We start from the raw sequence: 22,224 nt of genomic DNA, 5'->3' as shown, positions 1-22,224 counted from the left end.
CAGTATTTAAGCACACAATAAACATGCAGTACTAGCCATTACATATAACTCACACTGGCATTTACTGTGTTTTCCTTGAAGAAGGCTCAGTGAAGCATTTAAGCTTCATTTAGCTTTAGGAATCTGAGCAGGTGCTCTGAAGTTAAACATAAAATATTTGCATGAGCTAGAAAACCTTAAATGTCTCCCTTGGGGGGCTGTATGAAACCTGTGTAGCACCTGCCTATGGGCAACAAATTTGGCAAGACAATTATGGTACAGTTCTTTTATCAAATGTATTTAAATAAAACACATGGTCACTCCAGTGGAGTCTGTACTTCCCAGAGCTGCTGCCAGGCTTTATCTTTTTGGTGCTTCTCTCCTCTCTGTCCTTACTGAGAAGCCAGCACCTTCCACTCCCAAGTGACTTTTCCTAGAGCAGTATTTTCTCTTGAGGTGGGATGGCACGCAGTGATCTCACGCCCCAACCCAATTAGCGACGAGGTATAACTCAAGCAATGGAGTTACCAATTTGGCAGTTCACCTCACCACAACATTAAAACCAGCTCACTGACCAGTAAGAGAAATTAAGCGGAAGCAATCTTCCCATTTTTGCGATATATAAACATAGGCAAGACTTACATCAAAGAAATTTAAGCTTATGAACACTCCCATGATTGGTGAGGTTCATTATGTGGAAAACCACACTGCTTTAATGCACTTAGCTATAAAAGTTAATATATATCTGAATTTCTCAACTTGTATCAATACAAGAAATACTTCAGTTCTCATTTCTTTATTTTCTAAAGTAAATAAGAACACAAAAGATGTATAGTTTCACAACTGAGCCAGGATACCATCTATTTTTAAATGGAAGATATGCAGATCCCATACTCGCTTTGAACAATTCAGAATTTTAGAAAGTTAAAAAAAAAGCACCACAATTTTAATGGTGCAGAAACTCCTGTTTGGACAGGCAACTTTTGATTGGATTTTGTCTTGTGGAGAGACAGAAAAACATGCGAGATGGAACCAGTGCTTCACTCCACACCATCATCAACCAGGAATTAATATACCTTAAAATTAAAAAAAAAAAAAGAAAAATGTTTTCAAAGATTTCACATGACTGAAACATTAAAGCAATTTCTCCATGGTACAGTTCGGTTTATCCTGACAGCATGTGTATCCCCCTGATGTAAAGTGATTTACTCTAAATCATTTAATGGCTTAAAATTACATAAATTTTAAAACTGTTCTGTTCATATGCCAAGGTATAGTTTGCTTTCATAAATGTGCTTTAAAATATTCCCGATAATAGTAATTTGTAATTTTTATTTGACTTAGAAAAGCATTCTGATATCACTATTACAGCGAAGAGTATGTACCAGTACCATTTATTGTGTCTCCTAAAATAGTATGAACAGAGTCACTTACTGTCAAATAAGTGAAGAAAACTTGAACATTCAGACTGTCTTAACCTCACCTGGAAAAGGCTGGCTGGCACTTGTTTCTTGGCTAAATGCGTTTGTACATGATCTACAGCTTGTTTTGAGAAAGGCTTTTGGAAAAGAAAAAGAAAGATTTCAAACAGTTGGAAACATAAGTTTCATTTAAGGTCTCGAGCACTGTCGTTCTTTTAACCATACGAAAACCCCATACACCTCACAACGAGAGCACCACAGCTGCCCCAAAGTGTGTTACTGTGAAACAGGCAGAATGATGCACTAGAACAGTCACCCGAAAGCGGGAAGGCAGGAGAGGGGAGGATGAGGAGGAGACAGGTGAAGATAAAAGGGCTAGATGATGCTTCTTTAACAAACTCAGGAAAAATCCCTGGGACAGCTCCAGAGACAGAAGCGGACGTGGACTTTTTACAGAGCCAATACTGCACCAAAAAGTGCTTAAACCCTTCACCCAAAGAACCACAGCACTAGGGTAAAACACACTGCAAATCCTTCTTTAAAATAAGAGCAAAGGAAACTGTTCAATACAGATCGATGGGCCAAAACTTCAGCTGGAGGAAATGGGCGTTTTCACCGACTTTAACAAAGCTGCATCTGTCACAGCGCAGCCCCACGCCTTCAGCTCACACTGCAGCTAAGGAGGGTACTGTCTCCAGTATGGTATGGAAGACTGCTTTATGGCCAAACAAATCATAAAAAAAAATCCTTGCGTGATCCATTTTGGACAAAATCTCAAACTTTACTCTGAGCTTTCAGAGACACCAAAGTTCAGCGCCCACACGGTCCCGCAGAGCCCCCGGCAGCTCACATTTCTGTGAGGGTTGTGCTGGGCTGGAGGGGATTGGTTAACATACGTATATGTGTGCATGTATGCGTACACACAAGCTGACTCAGCGTATTTTAAAATAGCGATTTAAAATAATATAAACCAGATAAACCTCCAAGTATTTCCTTTGCGTACCACCAAGTTTAAGACCAACTGGCACGCGGCACCAATCGTTACATCTCATTGCTGCAAAAAAACCCCCAGAAACATGCTGAATTCAGCCAAACCCAGTCCCACGGACTTCCAACGGAAATCCACGGCACTACGAGTATTTGTGGTAATAATTCCTTCAGCAACAGTCTTAATTGTTCTCTGAATGAAACTGCAGGGTTTTGGGATTATTGCTGCTATCAAGCTACTCAAGGAAGGCGAAGAGCAGTGTGAGCTTTGGAGGATACGCACGTGTGAACAGGACAGGAGCTCCTTCATGATGTACGTGTCGTAAATCTGCCGACTCCGGGTCAGACGCTCCTCCTCAGAGTCCAGTTTCTCGTATTCTTTTATCTGCAATACGAGAGAGAAGGGTCCGTTAGACGAGCACACTCCTAATGATTTTTCACTCATTTGGTAAAAACAAGGCTTTGGCTGAAGTTTTATTTTACTTTATTTTCTTAATTAAGACTTAAAAACAACCACAGTTGAGCCTAGATTTCCCTCTTATCTTTGAATTTTTATGCAAGGAAGCTGATTTGCTTAAAACTGCTACAAAGCTTTGTTTTCTAAAGTTTGAAAAGGACGGACCTGAGGCAGCATGTTTTCCATCTACTGTCTGCCAGAGCACGGCTCTGTGCAGAGGAAGCCAGAAGCTAAATGCATGAGAGGGCTGGACCGTGCAAGGAGTGCGAGATAGCAGCATTTCTGAAGGTTTTCTTCCCCTTTGCTCGGCTCCCGGATGGAGAGCACTGACCTTGCTCCACTAACACTCGAGAGCGTTGACCTCATCTCAAATCATTTCGCTCGATGCTCTGGACTACCCGCAGCACGGCAACACGTGCCCTTTTCCCAGCTCCCCGGGCTAGCAGAGGGTTCTGATATCGCAGAGGCAGCACAAGCCTCGGCTGGTGCCAGCCCACGGCTGCCAGCCCAGCGCCCGAGTGTCCCGCTCCAGGGCAATTACAGCACATTAAGTACAGACGTCTGAGCAGGAATGTAAAGCACGTTTCAAGATGTTCACGCAGTTCAGGTGCATGTTGAATTTAAATCCTAAAGGTGGCTAGAAAGACAGTTTCACAAAACAGATCAGGTTCCTTCAGGTGTGATAGAGGAGGTCGGTGTGGTCCAGGAGAACCAACAGCAATCCCATCTGGCTGATTTATAGAACAAAACCAGAAAATTGGTTTCAGAAGAAAAACCTCACCAAGTTCAAGGATCCTTTGGAGCGTAATTAGGGAAAGTTCATACGGGACTGTCAGAATGTAAAAAACTGCACAAGATCTGTAGAGAAAAGACTCAGCTCTCACTGTTGGACCTTCCCAGCACCAGCCTGTGAGGTCGCAGGATCCAAATAAATGTAAGTGTGCAGACTTGCTCCAGAGCCCTCCACCGACTCAAGGAAACCAACGCAGAAGATGACCCAGCTGGATTTGATTCAGTGCCTGCCTGGGCAGGAACAGGCCGTATCGGAGCTGTCTGTACTGTCAGGCGAAGGCATAAAGCCTGCACAAACCAGCATCTCCTCCTGGGGCGGGGAGCACGTCCAGGCTGGGCCTCCGGGGATGGAAAGCACGGCTCTGCTGTTCCTGCCAGCCACGCTCCGACAGCGAGGGCAGCACCAGGGTTAACAGAAAGCACACTGCTGAGGACTTTCAGAAGTAAAGATTTTTTTTTTAAAAAAAGTGTTCAGCCTCTATGTCACAATACACTATTTTTTTTTCCTTCATTCAGAGGCTGCTCCTCTTACAGGATGCACTTCTCCATTCTGCAACAGGTCTCCAGGTGACAAACTCAGACTGATCTACCTTTGACGGTGGAACATCGTAATTAAAGTCGGTATTTTTCTAGCTGTAGTCCTCTTGTTTGCTGACTACGTAAGGCAACAGTTCCACCATGCTTTGCCATCTGTGACTACTTCCCCCTTGGTACCAATTTATAATTAAAATCATTCAGGACATCTTTGCCAAAGAAACATTTTTTAATTAATGCAATGCTGCAAAATAATTAGAAGTACAGGAGAAAGCCTGACATGTATCATATTGTCTTACTTGAATGCCACCTCCTGCCCTTCAGTATTTATTTTATTAAACCACCTAAATTTGCACCCAAAGCGGAGGGGTCTCTTACAACAGCCCCCCCCCCAGCCACACTGGCGCCAGGTCAGTGTCTCTCCCACCTGCCCTTGCAGTGGGGTTTTTAACCAAAGCCCCTTTGTTTTGTCAAGGGTTGGAGAAAAGGACAGCAGGTGACACAAGTCCCCCCGGGCGGCTCAGCCTGCTCCCCCACGCCGGGGGAGGCCCCCCCGCGCCCGCTGCCCGACGCCTCTCACCACCCCGGTGATGCAATGAGACACCTCTACTCTGATCACATTTAACATGCGTGCCTGACATATTCGCGAGCTAATTTTACATGTTTATTAAATAGAACAGTACTGTACCGTGCCAAAAAAATACAGGACTAGGCAGAGCTACGGGTGTCACCATTTATAACCGTAACCTGCCTCTGCCAGCTGCGGTCCCTGCAGCATTGCTCGTGACCCACGGACTGTGTCACCATGTATTTCAACGCTTCCCTGGCAAACTTCAGCTCACCTCAAGAAAAGTGTCTGACAAAGTGTCTTTTCAAAAACTGAAATCAGAATGTATTAGTTTTCAAGCACCTAGAAGTTCTTTTTCTTTTTTTTTTTTTTCCGAAACCGATCTGGATGAATCACTCAGCCAGTTAAGTGCCTGATCGTGACTTAAGCTGCAGTAATATGAAATCCCTGGAGTACGGAGCGCTTCTACATCAAGCGATTTTTAATGTAGCAACGTACCCAAATTATTCTACATGTAATAAATGCAGTAAGTAAATCAAATATATAAAAAAAAGGAAAGCTTCTGAATCTGTTGTGTCACAGAAGAAAACGCAATGAACTTCTCTTTAAATATCTTTAATGGGATTTTTCAAAAAGTACATGACAAAGCATTTAAATTCTTTTTAGGCAACGCTTTGCTAATAACCTAAAAATACAATTTCAAATTGTTTCAGAGATAAAGAGGCAGCTAAAAATATCTTCCTAAACAATCTGTTACAACATGCCTTTTTGATTACTTATGACAGCGATATCTTCAGTATATAAAAAGATGGAAATGATAGAAAAAGATTCTTCTTAATTGACAGTATCTAATTTGAGTGGGGGAACTGTATATTGCTAAGGATTTATCTCCACTGATAACCAGCTTAGCCTACTTTGTGCTGTTAGCCCACTAGCACGAAAAATTTTAAATCATCAGCTTCAGAGTAACCCAGACAAAAGGTTATCTCAGGCTGCATTTCTAATTAATACTGAGCAATACAGGCTGCATTTTAAAAGCACGTGTGCATGTTTCAACTGAAAGCAGCACCTATGATAGGATTAACTCCAGCTTTATATTTAGAGTGTCACAAACATAACACGGAATGAATGGAGCGATGAGACTCCTCAGGTTTCCGGGCGGCCCGTGCGGGGCCCTCTCAGCACAGCAGGGCTGCGGACGGCCCCGCGGGGCCCCCCCAGTTATTGATCCCTCTGCGCGCACGCCTGCCTCGGGCACAACGTCTCTTAGTGTCTCTATTGATTATCTCGGACAACGGAGAACCAGTGCCCTTGTGGATCTAAAGCCACCCCTCGTATCGCTCTCCGGGGGCTCCTCTCACCCCTCCGCAGCGCCGTAGGGGGCTTTTCTGCAACCCTGCCCCCGCGACTCCCCAGCACCCCCAGGAGCCAGCACCAGCCTCAGCGGCCCTGCCCTCCCTCACGCAGCGCCAGGACAGCTCTACTCTGCTTTTCCACAGGGAAAAGGACGTTAGGGAAAGGCATGAAATGCAGACACGGTACCTTCAGCCGCACCTCCTTTCCCAGGAGCCCGGGCAGCTGCTCAACATCAGCTACAAAAGGGCATCGGGCTCTGCCTGGGTGGGTGCGACGGGGCCAGAGGTGCCGGGACGGAGGCGCCCGAGGCACGGAGGGCGCGGGGAAAGCTTCGGGGAGCAGGCGAGGGGTGCAGAGGAGCAGACACACCGCCTCCTCGGGGGGGTGACACGGAGCCGAGCCAGAAGCCGGCCACAATTCCCACAGCACCAGCTGGCAGCCACGCCAGGGGCAAACGAGCAAAGTGCATCGCGGAGCCACGCTCCACTTTCTGCCTTCTTTGGGACAGTCAAAGATGCTTTTGTTTGTTTTAGGCTTTCTGCCTCTAAGGAGAATCTCCACGATGTGCAACAGCTATGAATCCATGTCCCACACCAGCTATAGTAATAAGAAGCACTGGCTTTGCTTTCAGGTCTTTTGAAAGAAGGAATCCACTGCTGTAATTCCACTGCGAGCTGGCAAATGGTACTTACTTTAACTTCACCTCTGTTTTGCAGCAGAACTAAGATTTGTCATCATCTTCACAAGTGAAAATCAAAAGCTTATCCCATTTTGCAAGAACATACCTGGCTTAGAACTTAAGGCATCAGATGAAGAGAGATGAACCTAATTTCAACTCATTTCTTATGAATATTTCAAATGAACCATAGTCAAAGCGTGTACCTTACCATTAATAAACCTAAAGATATTTTCATCTCTATTAGTATTCTTCCCCTTTTCATCATTCTCTCGGCATTTTCCAAGTTACTGTTTGACACATGAATGTGGTGAACAAACACTTGACTAGGTGGCTGCTCAGGTAACTTTCTGCTATTGTTTTGTTTTCAACATATTATGCCTTAAAACTAAACATACTTAACTCTTGAAGGGCAAAAATTGTAACAGTAGCTTTTAAAATGCTTTGTTAGCTTATGTTTAATAAAAAGACAGTTTCAGCATATGCAAATAAAAGCACTAGCAGAAGTTGAGCTAAGTTGATTTTTCCTGCAAATATTCAATTTTCTAAATCCTAAGTATTTGCCCAGTAAGAGGGCAAAGAAATCTACGCTACTCTCATAAAAACATGCTGTAAGAGGACTGTACCAAATTACCAACCTGATTAAACAGTTACATTGCTATTTTTAAAGGTCTCTTGAACTTGTTTAAAATGATAGCTTTGTCCCTTTGAGATGCCAGCACTACTATATAAAATATTGTCCTTACAAATCAACCCTTCCACCACGAAGCTGGAATGACAGCGAACACGCACCCTTGCACGCTGCTCCTGCCCCCAAACAGTCCCCAGATGCCAACAACGGCCACTTACCTCTTCATAAAACTTCAGTTGAGGGACAGCTTCATCAATCTCATTCATGCAATAGTCTTTGAAAAGCAAAAATCCTGGAAAGAAAAAAGTAAAACAAAAAATTCAGAAAAAAATGTATCATTACTCTGGTAACTTGTAAGAAGGGTACAAAAGCACCCGGGGAACATCACGGATGGCACGTAGCTGTGTGAGTAGCTCTAACTGCCACGGCTGAGCAACACCAATTACCCAGCGGCTCTACAGCATTCTGAGCAGAAAAGGATTATAAACCTCACTCACCTCACCTAGATTTATTGAGCATATTCCAATTTCTACCTGCTGAGAATTTTACGAGATGTTTACATAATGCACCAGAACATCCCCTTCCTCTTCATGCATCAGATAGATACTATCCACATGTTTTCATTTTTTAGCATCGATTTACCTACTTTTTATTGATAAAAAGCAACCTCTTCTGCATTCCAATTTTAGAATTACTGGTTAATGTTACTTTAATAGGTTTTATAGCACAATAAATTACAATAGGATCTTTAGAGCTCCTTTGCAAGTGATTTAAAGCCTGACCTCTGCAGCCTGCTGATGAGTATTTTCCATTAGAAGCATCTTAATGTTTTGCCTCCTGGAAGTGCTGCCCTTGCGTTCGCCTAGAGCTGGTACCTGCCACCCTTTTACTTTACATGGGTATCTGTTGTCACAGCTACTGCCTGGGTTATCCGCGGGCCCCTCAGAGCTGTAAACGAACGTGCCTTCGGTTCACTGCAGCAGCCAATACCTTTCCTTATTCAGAGTTACTCTAGACTTACTGAAATCCCACCCAACTTTTGGAGGTAAGACCACAAAAGTGTAAACTAAACCGAGACAGCGGCTAACCCGAGGGCTGGCGCTGGCTGGGAACCGCTCCACCCCGCTCCACAACTCTCCCAACGGGGCAGCACATCGAGATATAAAACACCCCTTTTCAACTTGGGGGGGGGGGGGGAATATATATATACACACACAGAGTCCTATTTTTTTTAATTAAAATGTAACTGTAATTTGAATTCACAGCAAAATTATATTACCCAAAAAAGTAGCACATCACTGTATGCTCAACTAAGAAATAATACAACCACCTACGACATCTCATGTTTCCCAGAGTATACTATCTTTAAAAAAATGCAAAACCTACTTCATGTGCTACATAGTAATTTCACTGCAGTGTGTACAGGAGAGCATTTACTGTCGGTTACGAACATCGTGTTCTTTCAACTCACTATCATCTAATTTTACCAAAGACCTAAATAAGGTAAAAAAATACCAACTACTGAGAAGCAAAACCATTAGTGGCAGCAGACAAAGCAACGCTAATCAGGCAAACAAAAGCTTTAATTTACGTACAATGAAAACATCTATCAGCTTCTTGGTAGCCCCTTTAGTTGTATCTGGATCCCAAGTTAAATTTCCCATCGGAAGAGCTTGTTTTCCGGGAGTCCCCTGGCTTTATTTGGACACAATCGGAATACCCAAAAAGGGATTATGGCCAGACAGCTCCTGTACTTTGCTTGACTCATTTAGCTGATCAGGATGATATTTCAAGGATTACACAAACTGGGTTTTATTCTCTAAATAAGGAGAGAAATCTAATTAAGAGATTCTCTTATGAGATTCTCCAAACCTTCTAGTTATTCTAAAAAAAATAATCATTCTTGAAATATTTTATAAACAAACGTGCTTTTCAAAAAACCAAACAAAACCAACTCCAAGTTTTCTATTTCTTAAAAGCAATTTGCAATTGGAGTGCTTTTCTTTCTCTTAGTTTTTTGTTTTGTTTTTTTCTAAAGGGCTTGTCTGGGTTCCTATTTTACTGGAAATACCCCTCATAAGTTGGCTTCCCCTATTGCAGAGGCGACAGGAGCGAAGCGCCGGAGCAGCCCACGCCTGGTAGGACGGACACAGATCCCAGCCAGCCACCAAACCCGGAGTCACGGGCGACCGCAGGGGACACGAGTGCCCTCTCCAAGCAGGCAAGTCACACCCCGTCCCCACTGCTGCCAAAACCCAGCCAAACCCACCCAAAGCCGCTCGCCTTCAGAGACTGCAAAGTGCCCCTCCGGGTCCCGCCTTCCCCGCCCGAGCAGCACGCGTGGCACCAACCCGGGTTTGGGAACAAAACCTGCCACTTACGGAACTGAACCTAATTCATTAACTCTTATTTTACACATGATCGAAACAGCAGCAGCACCGAGCAAAATAATGATGAATTGAGTGAACTCCTATTTGGACAATGAACCAAAGAAGATTACAGTCATGTAATTAAGAGACTAAAGAGTGGCACAAACAGCAATGAATGCAGTGAAAGAAAAATCCCTGGCGTGGTCCCAGCTACTGGCTGTTTACCAAAAAAACCCACAAACAAAAAAACCCAACCCACAAAGACAACTGTGGGAGGAGTGTGAAAATATACCAACACAAATTTTCAACAACGCCATGCCAAACATTTTAGCCCTGTTTAATATTTTCCAAACTTTTAAATTTAATTACTGCAGAGAAAGAAAAGGTTCCCAAACCAGAGAACAGGGAACAAGAGCAGGCTTATGCTGCCTGCGTTAGAGAGCCCGCTTCTCACCAAGGCGCTCTCTTCCAAACTGCACAGCTATGCAAAAAACTAGAGACATCCAAAACAAGAAGTTAAAACTTTTATAGATGATTAATATAGTTATAGTAAGTTAGACCTATGAATTAATACTGAGAAAATGCTGTTAGTCAGGTTCCAGTGAAGATAAGTAGAATTATTACAGCAGCATTTTAAAGCGTACGATAAAAAAATAAACTATTAGAAAATACTGCAGTAAAATAAATTATAGCACGAAAAATCTCTTCTCCATGAAGTTACCAACGTTGTAATTACTCACTAACAGGACACCCAAGACACCTCCAAGCCTGCTGTAGATAAACCCGTACCCTGCAGAGCAGCAGGACGGTGGGAGCGGACAGCGGGAGATGGGGGCTGGTCCAGCACGAGGTCACATAGAAACACTCTTGTAGCCAGAAAAATGGGTAAGATTTTTTTTATTGTAATTTTTACAAGCTGCAATAGGAAAAAAAAAAAAAAACAAAACACCCACTTGAAAAGGTCAGTATCCAAAACATCTAAAAGGAGTATTATTCTAACGCTCGCGGAGTGTAACACATAAATTAGAGCATCAGCTTTCATCAACAATCCACCATCGTCTTTTCAGAGGAAAAAACCCAAAAACATTCCTTGTAAGAAATGCAGTTTGTACCAGTTAACATAAAAATAGATATTTTAAGTTTCCTTTGAGGTACCTATGGACTGGGAGCATTTATGTATGTATATTAAGATATACAGTATACATACATGCAGCTTATCTAGTCATTAAAAAAAAGGATTTCACACGGACCAGCTTCCCTTGGCAAAAACGTTTCCAGTATTATTTTTTAAAAGATATGCTCTACCCAAACCGTAAGAAGGATTATGGTCCATAAGCTTTCCAAGCAACAATTCAGAACGATACACATGCACTGCTCTGCCAGTAAGTACCAGGTTATCTCACCCTCCACGTTTCCCATGTGACTGTCAGTACAGACCCCGCCGTACAACCGGCACCTATTCTGAATACCTTCAGGAATACTGAGTGCTGCTCTTAAAATTCTTAGCAACACAGACATCAGAGAAAAAAATCTGTGGGTGTCCAGCACCTTTATCTCCAGCAGGCTGTATCTGGGGAAGGATAAGCCAAGTGATGGAGTTCTTTTTAACTAATTGATAATTTCATGGATAATGCCATTATTTTTTTTCAGTCACCTCATGAAAACAAGGGGAAAGGGTGTCAACTCAGGCATTTTCTCTGTCAAAAGGACAGCAATGTCAGGCAGCAAACTGCAGGCAGCCAAACGCATCCCCCCTCGCCCTGCCTGGGCAGAGCTGCTCTCCTACCCACGTCCCCCATCGGTGGGCTGAAGAGCTGCTGCGTCCTACGGCTGCGCTGGGAAGCGGCTGGAGGAGGCGAATCGCTGCCACGCTGCCAGGAAGACACGAGGTCTGCAGGAAAACTTTAACTCCAGGGATGATTGATCAGAGGCTGATGGTTAAGGACAAGGAGTGAAGAAGGATCTGGGGACTGTGAGAGACTCTTGCAGAGCCTGGAGGACAGAGATGTTAAGGAAAAATCTTTGGGGAAGCCAAGAAAAAAAAAAAACAGATTGCCAGGCAATGAGAGTGGGTTCTAGTGACTTGTAATTACTTCACTAAAGATTTACAATGGAGGAAAACAGAATCAGCATCTCCACTACCCAGTCAAGAGTATTGCTCAAAAGGATCTAAAACTCCTAAGTATTAAGAAAAATTCCGAAGATTTTGTGGGTAAATTCTTTATTTAAGAAGTCCTATTCCCTGATTTTTATCTTTTTTTGAATGATTGGCCATAAACCATTTGCTCTTTTAAAGCACAAGTGCAAACACACTCCTCCCTCCTCTCGGGTTTGCAGCTCGTCCGACCGTGCAGTCCGCGTCCCCAGGTATCAACACACTTGAAATCTTTCCACTGCCCCGAATTCAAACAAATCCAATTAGAGCTTCATGTTCTCCACACTGGCAGCGTTTCTGTTTTGACCTCCCACTGTATCAATGGATTCTGCGCTTCCACTGCAGCATAAAGGAAATCTCCTCTTTTACTGATGTTCTTAGATTGAGTGAAAAATTACTAGCCAGAGACTGTAACTCTCAGATAATAGCAAAACTAATTGACAGATGCAGCATTGAATAAGTGACAGTAGTTTTAAGAAGTTCAGGGAGAGCTGACGAAAAGCACAATAAGCACAGTTAACTACACACAGAAAAATAAGACCAAGAACAGAAAGCAGGAATTAAAAAAATGATAGCATTAAATAACAGATAAAAGGAACCAGCAATTATTTATGAAATAAAGATGCTGACAGCTTTTGCTTTAAAGATTCCTTCTTCTATACTATATAATTTCTGCAACAACCAGATCACTAGTTGTTAAGGGGAAAGAAAAATATTTTTTAAAAGCTTTTTCTGGTAACAGCAAAGTGATGGAAGCTATCAGTAACACGCACACACGAGCACGAGACAGCACTCAGCTCCAAGCCGCTGCCTTCCCAGTCTCCGGACAATAATTTTTTCCCATTATCTTTTTATGGACAATCCTGTACAGCTAAGTTTGCCAAATGCCATTAATTGCACTAACTCTAATTACTAAGACAAAATGTCTTTCAAGGAGGGATAAAGATGACCCTTGAGGTTTGCAGCTTGGTCTTAACTGGATGCGGTGGGGTACAGAGGGGGAGATGCGGAGAGCGGCCGGGCCATTCCCAGAGCTCATCCCCAACCAGACAAGGTCCGTTTCACAGGCTTGGAGGGGACAAGGAGCGGAATTAAGTTAACCCATCTCTTTTTTAAAAGGACGTCATTTTTACTTCAATGTTTATTTCAAATAATTTCATTTTTCTAACAAGATTTCAGAAATTTTGCATGAAATCCTGACTCTTAAGTCCCACGCCTCCCCTGAATTACGAAGGCCTGGTTTTTAACTCCTGAGGTCAGCACTCCTTACGGCCAGGCTCGGGCAGAGCCCAGAAACGCAGCTGGGGACCAGCTTCTGCCAAACCTGGCCCGACCACTGACACCATGTTTATGAGCTGATTATGGATTATACTATTTTGTTGCCCCAAGCAGCCTTCCACACGACTTCTCCCTTCCGAGCAGGGTTTCCATGCTGCCCACACCACCCTTCTCCCACCAAAAGGCTGGCGGGGACCCATGGCCAGGTGCCCGTCCCCCACAAGCCTACAGCTCTTCCCAGGCGATCCCGGGCTGGCACGTTTATCCATTTAACACACTCCATCTACGAAATGTTCAATTCACACCCCTGCAGTCGCCCTGGTTTGATGCAAGCCCAGCTCTGCAGCAAGACCGATGCCCGGGGGCTGTATCCACTCTGGCACAAGCAAAGCTCCACCTGAAGTCCCCCCAAAACAGCCTCCCAGTACAGGATCACACAGCGCGACCGAGAGATGGAACCACACTCTGCTTTGCCAAGACACAGTGTATTTAAAAGCCACCTCTTTGTTAGCAGAGCCTTTTTTTTTAAAAAAAAAAAAGAAGAAGTAAAACCTGCAGTGTAGAACCCTTCTCTTACAGTTTTAATGAAGAAATGTTGCCCTTTCCACTTGTGGGGATTAGAGCTGCCTTCTCATTTTACAGTTACTTGCAATTTCCCTGCCCTGCTACTACTGTTATTAAAAGCAGGATGTGTTGCCCCATCAGCAGGTCTGGGCAGACAGAGGGGAGAGTGCTGGCCTCCTGCCTTCTCCTACCATCCAAAGGTCACCTCTGCGTTCATAACGCCTTATCTTGGCCTTCACGAGAATGTCAATTAACTGAGAGCACAGAATAATAAAATAAAAAAATTAATTAGGAACGCCATAATAAAACAAACCTTGGAGAAAACTACTTATCTAACTGGAATTTTATTAGTATCTGATTCAAATACCCTTTTAACAGGAGTAAATAAAAACCTTATTAAAACAAACAGAAGTGACTAGGTAAGACAGCAGAGCTAAAAATAGACACATTTAGCCCTGATATAAGTATTTACAATGTCACTGATTGAAAGGAAGCTGCATCTATTTACAGCAGACCAGAATGTGGTCCAAAATGCTGATGCAGACTCTTTCTAGTAGGCAAAATAGCAAATTAGAAAACAAAAATATCAAGCTGCTTCCAAATCCTAACTAAACGCGCTGTGTATAAATACAGAATAATGACAAACAAATAAGTAGTGACATCTGCACCAGAATCAGTAGAGGCTCGACTCCCGTCGGCTGCGGCTAACGGCTCCCACTCCCAGGCAGACAAAGCTCCAGCACAAGCTTCCCCGGCCCCGGCCGGTGCTCTGCAAACCCTGCAACACGAGGATTCTTCCTCACTTAGGTCACTTCAAGGTCTCTGTCCTCAGTCCCTCCAAGACCACTGCTGCTCTTTCCTACTTGGCTGAATTCAGGCATAAAGTCAGCGAGTGTGACCAGGGGGGATGCCTGTACCACAGGCCCAGAAAAGCCTCTAGTGCAGAACTGCTGCGGCAACTGCGGGACAGCACGCAGTAACAGCAAAACTCAGCTAACACACCGCTGAGAAACTACTGCGTGTTTAAACCCAGCTGTCGGTTGGTTTAACCATCACCCGGGGGCCAGGCTCTGTCAGCCCCCAGTGAAACGGCGCGGATCCGCTGTGACACCCCCGAGCTCTACCCAGCCGTAGCCTCCGTGCAACAGGGAGCCAGGACCAGAAACAGAGGCTCCCCCACTTGGCTCTGCTGCTGGAAAACCACCCTTCCTCCCCATGTGCCATCTCCTGGTTTAGCCCATTTTATTTTATTTGCCTCAAGTAATGTAACGAGCCCCCATCGGTACCAATAACAGATCTGGGTCTTAGACACAAGAAGTTAGGGGTAGAGGTCTACTGTTAAACCACATGAAAATTACAATTCAAACCAGCCTGCAGTTGTTACAGAATATCCAGTCAAGTTCAAAATCTTGTTCTGTATGTACACGTACTCAGTTGCCATAGCGCAGGATAATTAAGACCACCTAAAAGCTCCAGAAACGAGAGAACCACCGATTTCCTTGTTCAGGAACAAAGAGACTTGTTACTACCAGGGAAAACTCATCTGCGTAGGAATCACAGCTTTGGCAAGGTACAAAGCCACAAAAATCCTCACAGCCCAGAAGGCACCACAGATTTCACTACTTCTCTTTCCAATTATGAGCTATTTGTCCTTAACTTATTTTTACTAATAGAGCCTAATGTACATTCACTTTTCATTAAAAATAATACATCATGACAAATTAAAACCTATCTCTGCACATAAAAAGCAGGGTAGAAGAACAAATTATATTTTACAAGACAGGACTCGCATACAATGGAGAGGAGCGCTGAACCATTTCCCTAGAACATCATCAAACTGAGCTCAAAATTAGTCTGCCAGTTGCCAGGTAGCTTGTTTAATGACATCTATAAATCATTATATGAAAATAAACTTTGGCTAAAAGGTTTGAAGTGTCTTCAAAGAAAATCCTCATTTCCAGGCATATTTTCCATTAGCTTTTCACCCAGTGAAATCACTACCGCTTGGTAGAACTCGGTCGGCCAGCTCCCCCAGTGCTAGAGCCGCGTGTGCCTCCAGCTCCCGCAGCCACGGGGGCACAGCAGCTGCACCGCTCCGCCAGCACCGACACGACGGGGGAGCATTCGCTGATTCTGTGTCAAACCTCAGCACAGGCTTATGAGGTAGAGGAGCTGAAGCAGCTAATATACTGACTTACTGAGAACGTTCAATTATTATTCTGCTTCCATCCCAGAAGAGCAGTTTGGAGCAAAATACTCGGGGTGGATTACAGAGTCTGCATTTCAAACGAGAAGGCACACGGCAAACACCCTTCCACGTCCTCTGACAGCAGCCGGGAGTTCAGCACTTTCAAAGGGTAGGACCAGCAGCTGTCAAGATGTCAAGTGGTGGCACACCAATTCAAATGATAAAAGGATTTCTAAGGAAAAGAAGAATGTGCTCTATTTTTAACATGCAGCTGTAAATCATTAAAAAAAAAAAAAAGTGATGTCTGTGCTTCAGTCACTGTAACTGCCACTGGATCTTTGCCTCAAAAACAACCCCCACCACGTATCATCTTAATATCCTCATGCAATGTACCTCTGAATGTTGAACATGCAATAAAACATTTTTTAAACCGATGAAAAGAATGGGGAAAACTTTTACCCAAACACTTAGTACATCTCTTTCATACTCTGGTCTCCCTCAACATGCAGAATTCCAGTCGACTAAAGTTGAGTACCAAAGGCATTCAACACGTCAAAGGCAAAAGAAAAGAGGGTTGTACATAAGAAAAGGTACTTCTAAAAGATGGAAGACTAATATCACTAAACAAAGGTATGTAAAAATAGAATCTAACTTTTAAAAGGACAACTAAACACAAAATTGAAGCATTTCAATCAACCAGTTATTGCAAAGAATGTGATTAAATTCCTTCACTGAAGCTCACCAAGAAATACATAGCACTTGAGGTTTTGCTCTTTTTTCACTTGTAAATAGAAGAAACTCCCACCACTTTTGCAAGTGGTATTAGCAGCTACTAACAAGCTATTAGCAAGTTAACAAGTATTAGCAGCTTAAGAACGTCATGATGGTTGCCTGTTATTTGTTCTATAGGTTCTTTTCCCAGGCCACAAGAATATTCAGTCCCTACGAAGGACCTGACAGTTATTTTCTTGATCAGTATTTTTCCATTACACGACTTCTTAAAATTACTTACATATCACAAGCCAATATCCCTTTATTATTGAAAAGCACACGATTTCTTTTGACATGCTCTAAGCTATGAACTGTTCACTGTTACAAACACACAGAGTACACTGGGAGGTGTATCCCTACTTCTTAGAGAGGGCCTAGATCTGTGTGTGTTTTTCTGGGGGGAGCGCAGGGTGATGGCACCATTTAATGAAGACACGGAATAACTTCACAACAGAAGGGTATTGTCAAGCCTCTGATGTCAGTATTTACCTTAGCCAGTACTGTTCAGTATCTTAAAGTGTTCTGCAACAGTAACTAGGACGACTGTTGTACTGTGGTTAAAATCAAAACACAAAAGCAGTAGTATTCAGTTCGTAAATACACACAGCACTTAGGTACAGAGGAGCAAAACCACTAAAACAACAGTGACAGAGCACAGATGATTCTCCTACATGAATTTTAAAGCCTTCCTCTGGTTCATTCTGTGCACTCCAAGAAGAAAGCTGCTGAGAGCTGGAGGTTCAGAAACAGATGGTTCTACTTCTCTTCAGACTCTTTCTCCTTTTGATCAAAGACGTTATTGACAGAAGCATCTAGAAACATTAAGAAACTGGTTTGCATATTTCTGAGCCTACCTATCCAACCACCACAGACACGCACGCATTTGGGAGCAGAATATTAAAGAGGCACTGGCTGGACGTAATGCTGTCAGTGGAAAGAGGCCAGGAAAGAGAGAAGCAACTACCCTATAAGGTTACTGCTCTGTTCCCCTACGGAGTTTGAAGATTCGGAGGTCTGATGGGGGACGTTACTCACCTCCTGACGGTGTACCAAGTACCTCGCAAACCTGGACCTGTTCCCTGGGGGGTTTGCAAGTTGTGTTATACATCATTCTTTTATAAGACAGATATTGGTATAGAACACTAAAAGCATTTGAAACGCTTATAGTAAACATCCATGTCTGTTCTCTGCTCTGCAAACGAATTCATGAGATAACCAAGGGCCAGCATTGTCCAGCTTCTCTGCTCTGTGACTTAACTGCTCTCTCTCTTAAAAGCACTGCTGAAAGTTAGAAGACTTACCAGCTTCAGTAATTTAGATTCTACTTACCCTTCTCCTGGTTTCTGAGCTTTTCTACTGTTACTAATGAGTTATCCCACTGAGATGAACGAGTAGCACTGGCAGGACCAGCGAATCTGCTTTATTAGTAGTACAGAGCTATGCAGGTAAATCTCGTTAAAGTTGGTATTATGCCACATTACAGACATGGAAAACTAATATTTACCTATTTCACAGTTGTGTGCAGAGGCTTAATTGGTCTGTGAATTGTTTCAAAGTCTTGAAATTGATAAAAACTCGATGGGAGTGCAACTGTTTTGGACTGACTGAGAAATTGCTGGGGGGAGGAGGGGGAATCAAGACTACACCCTCCCTGTTTATACACAAGTATAAACATCAGAAATGGGCTACGAAAGCTCAAGCGAGTCCAAGCAGATAGAGAACGCTATCTTTGGTATGGAAGTCGCTTTGCACTATATTCAGGATGGGTTTATAACATTTTAGCTCAAAGCTTTCCAAACTGGTCTTCACAGGCCCTCCCTGGCAGCTGACAAGCCACGAAGGCTCATCAGCAGCTCTCCTCCCAGCAGGACCTACCTCTGGCACCCAGCTACGCTCTGCCCCACGGGCTGGACCTGCACAAAGACCTTCTGGAGGCCGCTGCGGGCCAGCTGCAGCACCAGCAGCGTGCTGGAAATGGCTGTCCCTCACCAGTACCCCTGCAGAGAGCCCGAGGCCGGCTGCCCTCTCCTCCTCCTCGGCTCCCCTCGCCGCACCTCCACGCAGCCAGATGCCATCTCCCCCGCACGCCAGTCGAGCTGCTGTGAAGGGAGCTGGAAGGGAAGGCCGGAGACCATCCCGAAGGCTGACGTGTGCAGCCACAGGGTGACTGAACACATCACCGAGGGAACCTCTGATCCCAAAGGAAGGGGTTCACGTACATGCCTCCTGGGGAAAAACAAGGGAAACGTACAGAGCTGACCGCAGGCTGCGTGTCACGGTGACTGCCTGGCAGGTATGTTTGCTGAAAACCTAAACAGGGAAACATCCAAGTGAAATTTCATTCAAATAAGCTGTAATTTGTTAGCTCTACATACGTCACATTCATTACCTATCTTGCTCATCTTCTCTCCTACACCACTACTTCTGGAGTTCAAAAATTTCCAGTCTGCCTGGAATTCTTGATAATCTAACCCAAAAATTGTGTAACTACACTGCTCTGCTGAGATGAAGACTGTTTTTCCCCATGACTTAAATCTTCCATGAACTATACTGTATATAGATGATAATATACATCAGCCTCTGTACACCATTTATTATGTGAAGTTCCAGATGCCAGGATATATATTTTTCCTATTCTCCAACTCCACTGGGAAATCACACAAGCAAGTATCTTCAGCCTCCACAAAGGCAGGCACGGGAGTGTATCAGGCTGCATCCCAACAGAGAAATGCTCAATTATTTATGATCAGAAGGAAAACCAAAATGAATACATACATTTTTTATAGTGACTTTAGATACTGTTTGTCCCTGACACACAAGACAGGCACCTCCTTAAAGCTGCCTGCAGGTAAAATGAACATAAAATCTACAGCGGGAACCTTCATCAACATCCCTCTAAATGATCTTCAATGCAATTCATGCAAGTATCACTTTTATTTTACCACAGAATAGAAGTATATTGGAAGAAATGTAGCTTCCAGTAACACTTAAATTACGACATAAAAGCTAGATCTTAAACCTAACATTAATTTGGTGAAAAAAAATCGCATACAGCAACCCAGCCTGAGTGTTATAAGGTGGCTCTGAGCGCGTTATTTTCTCTCTTTCACTGTCCACACCCTAGTTTGATACAATGGGGGAACTGCTGTGAAGGCACAGCTCCACTGTGAAATGCCTTACATTAACAGTTTCTGTTTCAGTTTACAATCACACAGTTTCCGACATCTACTTGTGGTTTGGTTTTTAATGTTGTTTTTAACTGATCATACGAACCCTGCAAGGAAAGCAAGGTTCAACAGCTTCATGAAGGCCTCCTGCAAACTATCCACAATTCAGGTTTTAGTCTAAACTTGAATTGAAAATAAGAAGTAACATGAGAAAGAAGATGATCAGTCTTCAAACAGTTTTTTTAAATATAATTTTTTGTTCACATAGTTACTTCCTGATTTTGATGGTGTCCACTTCTGTATGGTGGCTGTCTTCCCCGGCTCAGAAAAGGAACCCCAGAATAAACTCACTTCAACAAACAGCCTTGCTCTCACAGAAAACCCACCAAGCAAGTAACTGTTTTCCCTATCATATGGCTGCACATTACTTAACATCAACATGCCAGAAGAGAGTAAAATCACCGCAGTGATACAAGTCTCGTGAACGCTGTTAAGGATCATTCAGGCCTTGGATCAGTAGCTGGTGTACACCCCAAGGTGACTTTGGCTCTAAAAATACTCTCAGTTTTTAAAGACACTTTAGCACTGGCTTTTGTGCAGCCCCTCCTCTCACCACCAACCTCTCCCCGGAAGGACGGGGGACCGCGATCCATCCCTGCGGGGACTCAGACACACGGGCTCCCCAGCACACCCGGGCCAGTGCTGCTAGCTGCCACTAGCTCCACGGGCCACCCCCAGCCTCGGTAGCCCCGACAGCTCAGCCAGACCACGGGCAGAGAAACGTCGCTGGCACGACCCACCTCTACTCACATGTCCCTCCCTGATGGCACAGGCAAGGCTGCGGCTTCAGAGTCACCACGAGCAGCTGGAAATGACTAGGAGCAAGATCTACTAATTTTGTCATCCCCTGCTCATTTGGTAGCCAAAACCCAGGTGCTCTTCTTTACTCCCAACCAAGTTTTATTGCTTTCATTGTTATTTCCTCAGAGGACTGTTAATTAGTTCAGAATGCCAACAGCACATAGATCTTATGCTTAAATTAAACAATAGCTTAAATAATGCTCTAGGGAGGTACTTTTCCCAGCCTGTTATTTTTAGGTATCTCAGGGAGCGCAGTGCGCTGTGCTACCACACTGGCAACAGAAAGAGGAAGAGCAAGAATGTTTTTCTCAACAGATTTTTAACTCAAGATCCATTTAATGATTAGCATCAAAATTCTGAAATAATGAAATATGATGGGTCCAGAACTAGAGAAACAAGCAACAGAAAGCATGATTCATTGCCCTAAAAAAAACCCTCTTTAGCTGTTTTCACCCGTTTGTTGGGTTTTGGTTTTTTTGTTTGGGTTTTTTGTTGATTTTTTTTTTTTTCAACAGAAAGTTGTCACTGACAAAGCTGGAGGAAACAGCAGCCAGAACGGTCAGAAGCACATTTCCCTCTAACTGCAGAGGGCAGACAGAAAAGTCCCTCCCCACAGTTGTAGGTTGCCTGTGCAGAAGGAACTACAAAATAGACCCAATGCTCATCTGCTCTGGAAACTCAGCTAAAAGCTGTTGGAATATACACCAGCTATACTTAGCTGTAGCTGTATAAAGGGAGCAGATAAGAAGCGAGAGAGCCCCTCACAAGACAGGCGTGTGTGGGAAGAAGCACTGATACAGATGGCAAAATGCTCACCCTGGCTGGGAAGACCTCCAACTTGGAGCCTGCTGATTTAAGAGGATATAAAAGACAGTTAAATGAATCACCCCAGAAAGATCATTCTTCACTATACAAAAGTGGATGGTAAATAGGGAAAAAAAGCATTTGTAACTCAGTACATCAACTACAAGGTTTTTTAATTGGTTCTTTTTACAGGTGTTATATTTCAGGAAAATAAAACAGAAATTAGATCCAGCTTCGGGGGGGGGGTGGGGGGGTGGGGGGGGAAATGCAAGTTCCTTACTAGGCAAGGTGAAAAGCTTATATTGCAGTATGACCAGCTGCTGAAACAGCTAAAATATGTTCTGTTCTCATCTTTCCCCAAGACCCAAACCCAACGGCTCTGTGCAACAGATGAGAAACTGGGAAGGGTGCAGACAAACCGCCACTCCTGCCAGCTTCCAAGCAGCCACCTGAGAACCCAAGGCCGAACCTAAGACTCAACCTGAAGCTGTAGGATGCTTTACCTCCACATCCCAGAATTTCTAAGCCAACTTTATTCACTGCCTACCAGACAGAGGCAGTTTCTCAGAAAGTCCAGTGTCAGACATAAGAGTCCCTGAACTATAACTGGCAACAAGTTTGCTGCAAAGCATTTAACTTTAATAACCACGATAAACCCGTTCTAAA

At 43.7% G+C, this 22,224-nt stretch overlaps 1 protein-coding gene and 1 long non-coding RNA gene across 3 annotated transcripts in view; one reads left to right on the top strand and one right to left on the bottom strand.

The window, feature by feature from the left end:
* GRK3 (G protein-coupled receptor kinase 3) overlaps window positions 1-22,224 on the bottom strand; it is a 75,597-nt gene that overhangs the window by 31,624 nt on the left and 21,749 nt on the right. For both annotated transcript variants that reach the window (XM_074887812.1, XM_074887813.1), the window contains exons 3-5: window positions 7,620-7,693; window positions 2,671-2,772; window positions 1,463-1,537 (exon numbers count right to left, since the gene is read on the bottom strand). In XM_074887812.1, the coding sequence (XP_074743913.1) occupies window positions 1,463-1,537; window positions 2,671-2,772; window positions 7,620-7,693 (251 nt within the window). The remainder of the gene's footprint in view (window positions 1-1,462; window positions 1,538-2,670; window positions 2,773-7,619; window positions 7,694-22,224) is intronic.
* LOC141951485 (uncharacterized) lies at window positions 5,082-7,013 on the top strand. Its single transcript, XR_012631361.1, has 2 exons — window positions 5,082-5,264; window positions 6,811-7,013. It is a non-coding gene; the product is annotated as an uncharacterized LOC141951485 (long non-coding RNA).

The sequence above is a fragment of the Strix uralensis genome, chromosome 17, assembly GCF_047716275.1.
Source record: "Strix uralensis isolate ZFMK-TIS-50842 chromosome 17, bStrUra1, whole genome shotgun sequence".
In the NCBI taxonomy this organism is placed as follows: Eukaryota; Metazoa; Chordata; class Aves; order Strigiformes; family Strigidae; genus Strix; species Strix uralensis.
This window is presented reverse-complemented; position numbering and strand designations above follow the sequence as displayed.